This window comes from Scardinius erythrophthalmus (genome assembly GCF_964197995.2).
Source record: "Scardinius erythrophthalmus genome assembly, chromosome: 7".
NCBI classification, from domain to species: Eukaryota; Metazoa; Chordata; class Actinopteri; order Cypriniformes; family Leuciscidae; genus Scardinius; species Scardinius erythrophthalmus.
The window spans coordinates 25,019,527-25,032,952 of record NC_138227.1 but is presented as its reverse complement, the minus strand read 5'-3'; the positions used below and the strand labels follow the sequence as shown (position 1 = coordinate 25,032,952).

The 13,426-nt window shown below is 38.7% G+C and overlaps 1 protein-coding gene across 1 annotated transcript; it reads right to left on the bottom strand.

Moving 5' to 3' along the window:
* Positions 1-458: 458 nt before the first annotated feature.
* LOC308693761 (sialic acid-binding Ig-like lectin 10) lies at positions 459-12,690 on the bottom strand (the record flags this gene model as incomplete). The annotated part of the gene is made up of 6 exons (XM_081370858.1): positions 459-583; positions 627-686; positions 11,008-11,286; positions 11,385-11,675; positions 11,778-12,110; positions 12,636-12,690. 6 exons carry the CDS (start codon positions 12,688-12,690, stop codon positions 459-461), a joined length of 1,143 nt encoding a protein of 380 aa, XP_081226984.1.
* Between the last annotated feature and the right edge of the window lie 736 nt (positions 12,691-13,426).

Genomic DNA, 13,426 nt, shown 5'->3' with positions numbered 1-13,426 from the left:
CACGACAGTAATCCATTTCGGTCTGTGTGTTTTTTTGGAAAGTGACTGTGCAGGTGAGCTTAGTATAGTGATGTTCAGGCTCAGGATACTGAATAGTGCTTTTCACTGCCAGAAACTCCAGAAGCTCTAGGTCTAATTTCATCAGGCTCAATCCCTGTCCAAACAATATCTGCTAAGGGATTCATGCAATCTCCTGGAACTTTGCAGGATATCTCTGCCTTCTCTCCCGCTGTGAGTTGTGGGACGTTTATAGTTGGTTTCTGGTTGGTTGGAGTCAGAAATGCTATAAATTAATCTGGATGTGTGTGCAACTTTCTCTGTTAAAAATGCAGAAATACAAACACACAACCAATCTTTTACAGTATTTTTTTACTGTCTGAGGAAAGATATACACTTTACCTTGTTCCCATTTCCTTTCAATCTGTATTCACCATCAGATTCACCCTGAACCAAGTTTTTCAGCATAAAGCTGCACTCTCTCTCGCCACGAAAGCGTCCAGCAGAACTGACCCTAAAAGGAACTTCAACAGTTGGGTTTTGTGGATCTCCTTTGAACCAGGTTCTTCTAATGGGTTCTGGGACACTTTGAGGGACAGTGAAAAAACAGAATGCATTGATGCACAAACCAGCCTCTCCAGTGAAGTTGTCTTCTATGCTAATGGAGAAGTTAGTCGGTTCATCAGGGTCTGAAATGAAAAAACAAAATCAAAGCAAGAGATCAGGCAGACTGTGGACTTAAGTTTAATAATTGTCTTCTACATTGTCTTTAAATGTATCAGTGAAAAGCATCATAGCAAAGAAAATAGACAAAAAAATGATTTCTAGAACTGTTAAAATGATGTCGAAATCAATGATCACTTACCCAATATTTGAAAAGCTCATAAAACCTGATGTGACAGCAGTATTAATTGCGATCAGATTGGTGCTGTTTTTCTTGATCTTGATATGTCTCCAGTTTCAGCAGCGGTGATGTCTATTGTTGCACAATACTTGCGTTACACCGTCTATCCTTAACAGTAAAACACTAAACGAACACAGTTTTTAACGGCATGAAATGTATTGAAACACAAGACCTTTGAATACAATCACAACTTTTAATTAAAATTAAAGTCTTAACAAAGATTACAAATCTTTTCTAAAACATTTTGCTGGCATGAAGTAAAAAGGACATAGCCTAAAACATGTTAAATTTGCGATTTTAGGACATTAGCACGTGCTAAAATACATGCTGTTTCACATTATGCTAATGTGTAAGAAGGGCCACTTGATATATAAACTGAACAAAAAGCTTTATTTCAACTATAAAGTGTTTATCAAACTACTAAGATCTCTCTGAAGACATTTTAACTGTCTCATACACAGATTCCTCTTTCTTCATTGAAATTTCATATAAGAAGCCAACTTCAGAATTCATACAGATGTTTGACATATGGGCACTATGGCATGTAACGACCTCGTCTAGGGTGAGGCCGCAACATAAACTGGAATTGGCAACCAAAGATGCTTTGTACACTTTTTTTTTTTTACAGAACCACAGGCGAAAGCACAACTTCAGGGGTGAACAAAAGCCAAAACAACAAACAAACACCAAACAAACTCCTAACAGAAAAACTAAATTCCCTATCAAAATACCTGGGCTCCGATGCTCCAACACAGTTTTCAAAGCACTATTGTATCACACACTGTACCGATGCTTGTATCGAAATGACAATACCACGTGATTGATGACGTTTCAAGCTTCGAACGTCATGCAGTATCGGAAGGCTGGAACAGCTGATTTGAAAAAGTTGGCGCTTCACGACCCCACCTCATGCATAAAAAGGGAAATAATTATCTAGGAGGCATTATATATTTAAATGATTTAACACTATACTTTCCTAACATAAATTGTGTTAAAAGCTTCGTTTTTCGGCACAATTTGATGAAAGCCTCAAACGCTCCAGAAAGCCTCATTTTCCCATCACTACAAAATTTACAAAAAGGAAATGAGATTGACAGCCACTTATCAACCCCAAACCAAAATTCACACTGCACACAACAGTTTGTTGAGGATCAGATAGATAGACCAACAGGCAAGCTAGCAGTTGCAACACACTGTAGCAAAGACAGATCATGCTTGCGGGTTGAGTACAGGCAACTGTTAGGGGATTTACAGTTAAAGACCCAAGGACCAGATATGATTAATTAAGACCAGGGGTTAGAAGTGCAGTTAATTTAAGACAAGAGTCAGAATTATAATAAATTAAAGACAATTTTTACTGAAGATGAATGAGGAATTTATATAGAGCTTTTCATATGTACTACTGTACACCCAAAGCGCTTTACAATCATGTCGGGATCTTTCCTCAACCACCACCAGTGTGCAGCATCCACTTGGATAATGTGAGAGAGAGTATTAGCCAATGGTCAATGGAATTATTAGGAGGTCATGATTGGCAAGGGCCATTGGAGGGAATGTGGCCAGGACACTGGGGTTACACCCCAACTCTTTACGAGAAGTGCCATGGGATTTTTAACGACCACAGAGAGTCAGGACCTCTGTTTAACGTCTCATCCGAAAGACGGTGCTCTTCGACAGTATAGTCTCCCCATCACTATATTGGGGTGTTAGGACCAAGCGTGCCGCACAAGCCCTGAAAAGTGAAGCCAAAACGTCTCGATCGCCCCCCGGTGACTGGTCCTAGTATAGGTCATAAGCCCCGCCTCCCCATGTTATTCAACGGGACGCGAGACCAACTAAACAATTAAATTACACTTCAAATATCTTTTTTCCAAAGGTGGTTTCTTTCATTTGCTGTCGTTTTTATCACGCTGATGTAAGTTCTAGTATCTGTTTCCAAAATAAGTTGGTTTTTAGTTAGTTACGTGATGCGGTGGTGTAACGTCATGATTGACAGCTGTGATTGACAGGTTCTCCGAGCGAAGTAGTCACTGAAGCACCAACGGACATTTTTTTCGGGATCTTCGGAGGACTGAGGAGATTGTATTTACTTTATTTTAACAAACCTCTTGTCGTACTGCAATCAATTTTTTTAAAAAGTGTGCAGAATGCACTTTCCCTGCGAGAGTGAGGGTGGAGCTCTGGTGGAGCGTTGATTTCGCGGCTTTACTTCCTGCTCACTACTGCGCAGGTCTGGTCCCGAAATCGCTACTGCGCAGACTCAAGTTCCAAGATGTCAGCGCCATATCGGGACTCTGGCGGCTTCAGTTCTCACCAATGGAAGAGAGCGAAGGGGAGTCGTCCATATTTTTTTACAGTCTATGGTTAGGACCCACACAGGCCACAGGGTGAGCACCCCCTGCTGGCCTCACTAACACCTCTTCCAGCAGCAACCTAGTTTTCTCAGGAGGTCTCCCATCCAGGTACTAACCAGGCTCAGCCCTGCTTAGCTTCAGTGGGCAACCAGTCTTGGGCTAGAGGATGATATGGCTGCTGGCAATGATAGTTTGCAGTTTCATCAGGCAGAAGTCAGCTTCAAGACTCACAAGGAGTTTGTAGGCCGCCCTCTTACAGTTACAACTTACAAAGATCACAGCTATTATACCCTTCACCCTAAGCTACGTCATTACTTCAGGTTGAATGATTCTGATTGGCTAAGAAATAGATAAAAGAGATAGACTGAATCATATCTCCATCGATTATGCAGCTAACACTTGGATCTGAATTTAGGTGCCGTCGTGACCTTCCAGGTTCTGGGTTGCTGGGCGCCAACATGTTGAAGAAAACAAGTTAGTCAATCTCCAATAATGCCACTTGTTCCTTAACCTGTAACCAAGAATACTAACACATACACAGACACACAGCTTCTTCAAGGTTGGATATGGCCAGGCTCTAACAATAAACAGGAAACTCTTCTCAAAACATCAAGATAATGTTCTTTCTCTCAATGAGAGGACACTTTAATCTAACAGTAAAGTAAAGACTTTAGCTAAGAAATGGTCAATTAAACTATTGGTTCCAATGACCCATGTGACCTAGTTGTCAGGGTACCCTAGAAAAACAGATGTATGTATTGACACATGTTGAAGACCTTTCTCAAACACAAAACGAGTCCATATTTTCTTTCTGGAAGCCGGGCTAAATGAGCAAGCACTGTTACTGCATTCCTGGCATGTGCATCAAATACAGACATTAGAGAATACATGAAAAGAACATTTCAGTAATAACACTGGTAACTTCTATAACAAAGTAAAATCTCATAAGCCATAAGTCATTCAACATTATTGATTAATACACTGATCACTCATTAGATATACATTGAAGCAGCAGTGGATTCCAGAATCCACTCCTTCACAACACTCCGGTTTGACATACATCAAAGATAAGGCATTAGGTGCAACATTAAGTTTGTCTTTTTCAATACAGAAAATTTTTCAACGACGAAATCAAATTTGTGTAGGAGAAGAGCCTAACGGATTAGACGGCTGGTTGTGCTGGTGGAAATTAATCACCCACTGCAATGCTGAATCGTCTGTAACAATGGTGAACAATTTCGGTTCCAGATAGTGTTGCCACCGTTCTAAAGACCAGACCACCAAGGCATTCTTTTTCAGTGGTGGAATAATTAGTTTCAGCTTTGTTCAAGTCTTGACCACTGTCACTGTCATCTGTATATACCACAAATGGGTGTTTAAGATGACCCAGGATGGGTGGAGAAATCAGACAGGCTTTTAACTGATTGAAAGCTTGATGGCACTGTGAGGTCTACTCAAACTTGTGTCCTTTTTTCTTCAGGGCATTGATGGGTTCAGCAATTTGAGACAAATGAGGAACAATGTTGAACCTCCTTCAGATTCTTAGGCACATGATACAATCTGATAGCTTCCACTTTCCTGGGATCTGCTGAAATACTTTTAAGGCTCACCACATGTCTAAGAAAGGTTAATGAAGACAGAATTTGCTCTTTTTCAGGTTGATGATAAACCCTGCTGACTGTAGATGGGAAAGGATGATTCGAAGATCATGGAAGTGCTGAGTAAGAGAGGTTGAGTATATAATGATATCGTCAATATATAAGAAGCACATCTTTCCTCTTAACTCTCCCAAGACAGTCTCCATCAGCCTCTGGAACGTTGCAGGAATATTTCTTTAATCCAAAAGGCATAACATTAAACTCATACAGACCTGAGGAAGTGATGAAGGCCGTTTTCAACTTGCTCTTTGGGTCCATCATTACCTGCCAGTCACCACTATTTAAATCAATGGTGGAGAATATGGCTGCACCTGGGAGGGACTCCAGGATTTCTGTGATGTTCGGTAATATGCATCCCTCTCTGTGATGGCATTAACCTTACGGTAATAGACGCAAAATCTTAAGCTCCCATCTTTTTTGGGGACCAGCACAACAGGTGATGCCCAGGCAGAATGTGATGGTTACACAATGCCCTTTTCCAACATTTCTTTAAACTGTTCTCTGACAACAGCTTGTTTTTCAGGTGTTACACGTTTTTCTCCTTTGTTTAATGGGGTACAGGATGAGTGGTGTAGAGACGATGCTGAAGAACAGTCGTCCTTCCAAGCTGGCCTGGTGAGGACAAACTTTTGTATAGGATGATAGAAGGTGCAATAACTGTTGTTTTCCTATCAGTGCTAAGTGTGCCTTCAATACTGCAGCAGCTATCAAGGTTTGGTTATCCACGGTACATAGTGATCAGTATCTAGAGAAAGTGTCTGGTTTGAACTTTTGATGTGTGGTCTCTTTTTCATATGATGGGGTTTTCCAACTGCAACTGGCTTGTCCTAGTGGGAAAGGATACTCTTCATTGGGAGTTGACTTGAATTAATATTTCCTGTCAGCTACATTTATCTGCAGTCCACTGGAAAAAAAATGAAGTCCAAACCTAAGACTAAAGAGTATGCCAGGAATTTGGAGGTGAGGATGACAGCACGTATGGAAAAGACTTTGTTGTGAAGTGTCCAGGGATGGAGGTTGTCATGGGGACTGAGTATAACTTGCTCCCGTATTTACGAAGGCCTTTCCTTTCCAGGCTCCAATATTAATGCAAACAAATAACTGTTGAGGTATGGGAACAAACTTGTTGGAGGCAGTGGATGTAAATGTTTCAAACTTGGATGATGTCTTTGAGGGAATTGTTACAGACATAGCATTGTTAGAGGGTGGAACTCCTGACTTCTGAGGTTGAATGGAACGTTTACTTGCAGCGAAAGGAGGGTGACTGGAAGAATATGTGGACTGAAGGGTGGAATACAGTACACAATTTCCAGGTGGATGTTCACAGTGTCAATCGCACACTTCAGAATCTCACCGGAAGTGGTACTTTTGCTCTTTCTTCTATTGTTTTTTGAATACTATGGCCCTGTCCAAAATGGCACCCTAAGCACTCGTGGTCTTCCTCTGAGTCCGCACTTACGTGATGTAATGCCGCTTTGACTGTTGGGAAGAAGTCTGCTGCGCGGGCTCGGCAAAAGTGCGCATCGAGGGCGCATATCGACCGCAAAGGGGGCGCTCGCAAGCAACCTTCTGAGGCCTAAAATGACAAACGGGACACCCTACGGTCTCACGGACTTAACGGACACGCGCACGAGGCAGTCCACATGACCGAAAGTGCATATGAGGTGTGCCATTTGGGACAGGGCCTATATTCAGACATACTACTCTTTGCGTACTATTTTTTGCATATAGTTTTGATGCAACGTCTGTGAGTCTCATTCTTCCCATTTGGGCCTGCCTGAATATTATCTAAAGCAGCACGGACGGAACAACAGAGATATGTTTTTTTTAGATTTTTCATATCTATGGTGTCATTAGTGGGATCCACAACAGATTAGAGTGAATTGAAATTATTTTTTCTACCTGTCTGTCATGTGGTTTTCCCCAATATAGGCTAAGAAAATAGTGAAGATGTTATATAGGTCCCTCCAGGATTGTGGTGTTTCTCAGTCAAACTGAAGAAATTATTAAGTATTACTATTGAAGGGTGCATCCCATACTGTATAGGGTTACAACTGTTGTGCTAGTTTCACAATCCAGAGCATGTGGATTCAATTGAAATTGTTGCCACTATTTTCCTCCATTTTCCTCATTTTAATATTGTGAAGAAACAAATCCACTCCTGCTCTGTTCTGTCCCTGCCATATTAGATCAGGCGCGCTGCTGTTTTTAAAAGCATTGTGTTCAGACATCAGACACCAACTAAGCCAAAACTAGGGCAAAACCCTGTTGATTAGATATATGACGATGAATCACGCTGACATGTGCAATTGTATTTAGATTATTTGGCTGAACAGAATTTCTTGAGATTTGATTTATTTTCTGTACACAAACTTGAGGAGTGAGAGTTCACAGATAATTAAATAGAAAGTAAAATATGAACTGCATTTCAACAAAGATATTGCTCTGTTCTATATTTTGGTAAATAAAATAACTTGTGCATTGTGCTGATTAACAAGATTGGTTGACTATAGGTTAAACAGAAGTTTTGAACAGACATATAAAAGACATTTTACAGGAACCATGATATCTTAGTAACTAAGACTAAGATATCCATTAGATTATTTTGAACCCTATATGTGAATATAGAAGTAGATTATGAATGAAGTCTGAATTTTACCATACGTCATGCTGATGTATTTGTGAGGATTATCATTGTAATATACCCAGAAAATTAAGAGTAGTTTACTGCTGTTTCCTCCATTCTGCAAAGAGATGATTGAAATGCAGAGCAGTGATTCATGCAGTTCTCTGAGTGTTCAATTTCTAGATGAGACCAGATGGCTTTTTGAATGGCTGCCTCAACGTGCAACAGGTGAGGGAGAGAGATGCAAAGAAGAGGCATTGGTTGATGTGCCTTCAGCTCACCCACAAAGGTGGAAGTTGACACTTCTGAGGCCGGCATGGAGAAAGACTTGAGTTAATGCAGAGATGATAAAGAAAGCAAGCTGCCATGAGAGACAAAGAGACAATTGCACCCTGAGTCAAACTCTTATGCCTAGATCCTTAAATGCCATCACAGATGCCATGCCAATGCAATGGGTGGAGAGATTAACATAGTCAAACATGTTTGGCTGACTGATGATATAAGCAAGGAGACGTCCATCTCTTTCTTCATGTTCAGGTACTGCATATTCAATAATCACACAGACTATTGTAAATTTTGTTGATTTGCAATATTAACCTGCACAGTTCTTTTGTATTTTGTTAGACTAACAATGCTAACAAATCTACATTCTTTCGATAGGCACCAGTCTAACCATACATATGTATATATCTATAAGAAATTAAAGGGATACTTCACCTCTGGGAAGATGAATGTGTATTTAAAATAGGTCATTTAAGTAGAAGAATTTTTTTAATTTGGAGCTTTCTAGACTGAGAAAACCCAGAAAATGTATTTTTGGCTTATGTGGATGAAAGACAACAACTCCCAGAATGCACTTGCTTCGCTGCCTTAGGAGGCCACGCCTACCGGTAAGGGAGCGCAGTTGAAAACAAACAACAAGGCTAGCCTACGTGATGAGTTTGCCAGGGATTTAGAGATCGCCCAAAATGTCCGGGATTCGGCTTTTGCGTTCTACAGTCGCCATTCATCATGTTTACTGTGGCGAGCAGGACGAGGCTGACGGCCGCGGGAGAACTGCGCGAGGCCGGTGGCGTCATTACTGAGACGCGCCGGGTCTCGCATCTCTCACGGTGGAGCGGGTATTTTCTTAGCAATGTTAAAACGCACATCAACCGATCACTTGTTTAGCGTTCATGTAAACACTACATTCAGATTCACCAATCGGAATGAATTCAGTTAGACTGAAACAAGAGGTGTGCATGTAAACAATGAATGGCGACCGCAGAACGCAAAAGCTGAATCCCGGACATTTTGAACGATCTCGACGGCCGGACAAGTCGGGGAAAAGGAGGATGGTAACCCCTACTTACTCAGCTTTCTCCTACTATTCAGCTTTCTCCACAGAACAAGAGCCTGCTAGCTTAGTTTCCAAAGAAAGACGGCTGATACTGTGTACATTCTGTGAGTGAGATCCCACCCTCTATGGGCGGGCTGAACACATGCGGAACAGCTCCTTCTACTGGCTGTAGTCTTTAGCCTCTGGCCAGAAAATCCTCCGATGATTTTTGCGTCATCGGAGGATTTTTTCCAGACAAAAAATACACAAATCTCTTGTCTCAGGGGGATATGAGGGTGGAAAGCACGGTAATTCGAAAATACTACAGGTTTTCTACTAATACAAAGCTTAATGCTAAATCCTGAAGTATCCCTTTAAGTGTTTGTATTTGAAGACACCAAGTCAAATAAATAATTTTGCTAAAAAAGCTATATCTAAATTCACTAAGGTCCCCCAGATTATGCCCAGTAAATAACGCCCATGGATGAATTTGGTTAGGTATCCTGGCCTGGCCTCATCACACTCATGGTAGAATACTGTGTGCACAATAGTGAATTGTTGTGTTCATCTTCACTTGTTTATCTAACATTTGAGTTGATACCTTAAAAAGAGGTAAAAAGAAATCTACATGTATAATAAAATGAAGTAAGAGGAATGCTAATTTGTATATTCAATCAGTATTGAAAGTCTTTGTTCTATAATAAATGAATATGCATAACAAGGAGAGTATATAAACTGTGTTTCTGATCAATAAACTTTAACCCTCATCTTTGCCTCGGGTCATTTTGTCCTGGAAATTTAGTTTGAAAATGTTTTAAAAATGTAGTGTTCATCGGAGGGGTCCATGACCCTAGGACTTGTGTCGCACTTGAACCACGAATACACAAAAAAAATTGAGGTTTTGTGGTAGAAATTAAAAAAAGTAACAACTCCTTCCCTCGCTGGTCAATTTGACCCCCATAGGAATGAATGGAATGCGAGGAATGCTTCAGTACACATAGAAAAACCTAAACATGCTCAAAATTTAAACTAAAATTTTCAAAAACATGCATTAAAAAAAATAGAAAAAATATTGTCAAAATGAAATAAAATAAGCTTTCTTAATTTTATGCTGAAAACGTTGGCTCTGCATATTATGATGAGACTGGAGAAAGTATTTAAACATGAATAGGATCTAAAAATGAAATTGGTTTGTTCTTAACATTTGCATTTATCTCACATATTGAAAGGCACCCTTTCGATTAAGATCATGGGACATCTTAATATTACTGTCTAACATTGCGAAAAGCGAACTGACAAACAGATTCAAAGAGGAAATTTCAAAGTAGACCTGAGAGAATCAGCCAAAATACTTTTACAGTTTGAGTTTTATCAAACTTTTTATCTTAAAGATAATTTTATGCTGTATTGAAACAATCGAAAGAAAATGAAAGACATTTAACAACAATCACAGTTTTTATTTATCAAAATATCTTAAAATAAGGATTAAAAAACTCTTCTAAAACACTGATAATGAGACACAGATTGTGAAACTGCTTTTCCAAAAGCATTTTGCTGGCATAAGTGACACAAATAAATGCCATTAAATCTGGAGTTTTAAGACATTAGCACATGCTAATATGCATGCTAACTGTAATATTTTATCCTGTGTAAGAAAAGCCACTTGGTGTATAAATGCTGTAATGTATTTATCAAACCACTAAGATCTCTCTGAAGACATTTTAACAGTCTCATACACAGATTCCTCTCTCTTCATTGAAGTCATGTAGACATGGTTGTCATCATTTGGTTCCTTATGTTTTTCTCTCCTTCTGTCAAAATGGTAATGGTAGAATGTGTGGCATTAGAGACTAATACAAACATTTAACACTAAATGGCCAGCCAACATAATTTTCTTGAGTTTATAAAGTTCTTACCGTAGGATGACAGTCAAACAGGAAATGAAGATGACATTTACAACAACTGAAAGGGTAAAAAATATCCAAGGGGTGGACAAACTCCAACTTGCTAAAACATGAGAAAAATGAGAGAAGAATAAAGGAAATTTCATACAAGTAGCCAACTTCAGAATGATAGTTAATTCATACAGATGTTTGTCACTATGGCAGAAATTGTCAAATGCTTAAAACGCATGATTTTGTCCTGCCTACCTTTGGGTTTCTCAGAATGATAGTGCACCTGGATTTCCACTTCTGCCATACCAATGAGATTCTTACTGACACATTCAGTGGTAGCTTTGAGGTTCCTGAAACTAGCAATGGAGACGGTGATGCTGCTGCTGGTGTTCGTTGCTGTAGCAGAACTGTAATATTCACCGTCCAGAATCGTCCAGTGTATCTGGGGTAATGGCACACCACTGCTGACACACATGCAGATCAATTCATCACCCTCCACCAAACTACAGGAGCTATTCAGGATTTTAGGGGCATCTGAAGAAAAATTATAACAAGTTTATTAAAAAAAATGGTATTCATCACCTTACTTAAAATTTGAAATTATGATGTGTTATAAGTGAAATGATACATACGTCTTACTTTAAGGATCACAGTACTTTCGGTCTGTATGCTTTTTTGAAAAATGACTGTGCAGGTGAGCTTAGTATTGTGATGTTCAGGCTCAGGATGAAAAGTCAATACTGAATAGTGCTTTTCACTGCCAATAACTCCAGAAGCTCTAGGTCTAATTTCATCAGGCTCAATCCCTGTCCAAACAATATCTACTAAGGGATTCATGCAATCTCCTGGAACTTTGCAGGATATCTCTGCCTTCTCTCCCGCTGTGAGTTGTGGGACGTTTATTGTTGGTTTCTGGTTGAGCTCTAAAAACAATGATTTACTGGAGTCAGAAATGCTATAAATTAATCTGGATGTGTGTGCAACTTTCTGTGTTAAAACTGCATGCATACAAACACACAACCAACCTTTTACAGTAATTTTTACTGTTTGAGGAAAGATATACACTTTCCCTTGTTCCCATTCCAGTTTCAATCTGTATTCACCATCAGATTCACCCTGAACCAAGTTTTTTAGCATAAAGCTGCACTCTCTCTCAGTGCCATACCATGGTCTAATAATGTTAAAACAAGGAACTTCAACAGTTGGGTTTTGTGGATCTCCTTTGAACCAGGTTCTTCTAATGGGTTCTGGGACACTTTGAGGGACAGTGAAAAAACAGAATGCATTGATGCACAAACCAGCCTCTCCAGTGAAGTTGTCTTCTATGCTAATGGATAAGTTAGTCGGTTCATCAGGGTCTGAAATGAAAAACCAAAATAAAAAAAACTTTCGCAATACTGTAGTTTTATAGCCTGGCTAACGTCAGACCAAGTCTCATTTGAGATAAAATCGCACTGCGAGCAAGGCAGTATGGGGAAACCCAGGCTAGTAGTTTTATCAAATTTAATATTTTCAAGTGTATTTTCATTTTTTTTTTTACAACATGGTATTAAAATCAGTGGCTCATATCAAAGGGACAAACATAATTTTTAAACTATTGACATTATTAATTGATTATTTTGTTTTTCACTTATTACACAGTTATATAAACTGGAAAAACAGAACAAGTCATAAATAAATATCTGTAAAAGTCATAGAAGTGCAGCAGATGATGGGATTTTCAGACACTTGACAAGTTCAGAAAACTGTGTAAAATAATATAGTCAAAACATTAAATATCTGAAATATTTTCATGACTAAAAAGTCATAAGAAAATATACTTGTTCTCTATAAATCGAGTAATAAAACCATGATGAAATTACAATACACAAGTTAACACTCACCAAAACAGTCTGTCATTTGAATGACCGTTAAGATGAACAGCAATGTTTGCAGCATCTCAGACTAATATAACGAGAGAAATACGGAAATCATGTCTGTTTAAAGTACAATAATAAAAATACAGTCATATTTGACATTATTAGTTACAAAAAAGACACAACAACAGCACCTTTATTTTCAAAACTGTTGGTCGCATACCTAATATTTGAAGAGCTGATGTGACAGCAGTTTTTCTTCAGATCTGTTTGTGCTTTTTACTTGGTCTGACTGATTTATCATTACCAGAGATGTGTGTACTTGATACCCCTCCCATGATGATGAAATTACTTTCTAAAAAACTGATAATTTTTTATACCTTATTATTTGTTCATTTCTGTATAATGAATTATGAGGATTCCATTTTTATATATATATATATATATATATATATATATATATATATATATATATATATATATATATATATATATATATATATATATATATATATATATAAACCATCACTTCATGTTTTAAGACTAGAACCAAGTAACTTGGGATCATCTTTTTTATTTCTATCTATAAATTACAGAAATATCTGTTGCCTGCTCCCTGAATCGTCGCGCTTATTCATTTGTGGATGTTAACTGAATCTGTAAGTCACCTACACTGTTTACTTCTGTATATTATATCTATCTATAAATTACGGGAACATCTTTCTGTCTGTGTGTGTGTGTGTGTGTTATTCGCATATGTCTTGAACCGTTATTCCGCTGGATTTCAAACTTGACAGGTGTCTTGCTACGGGCATGAG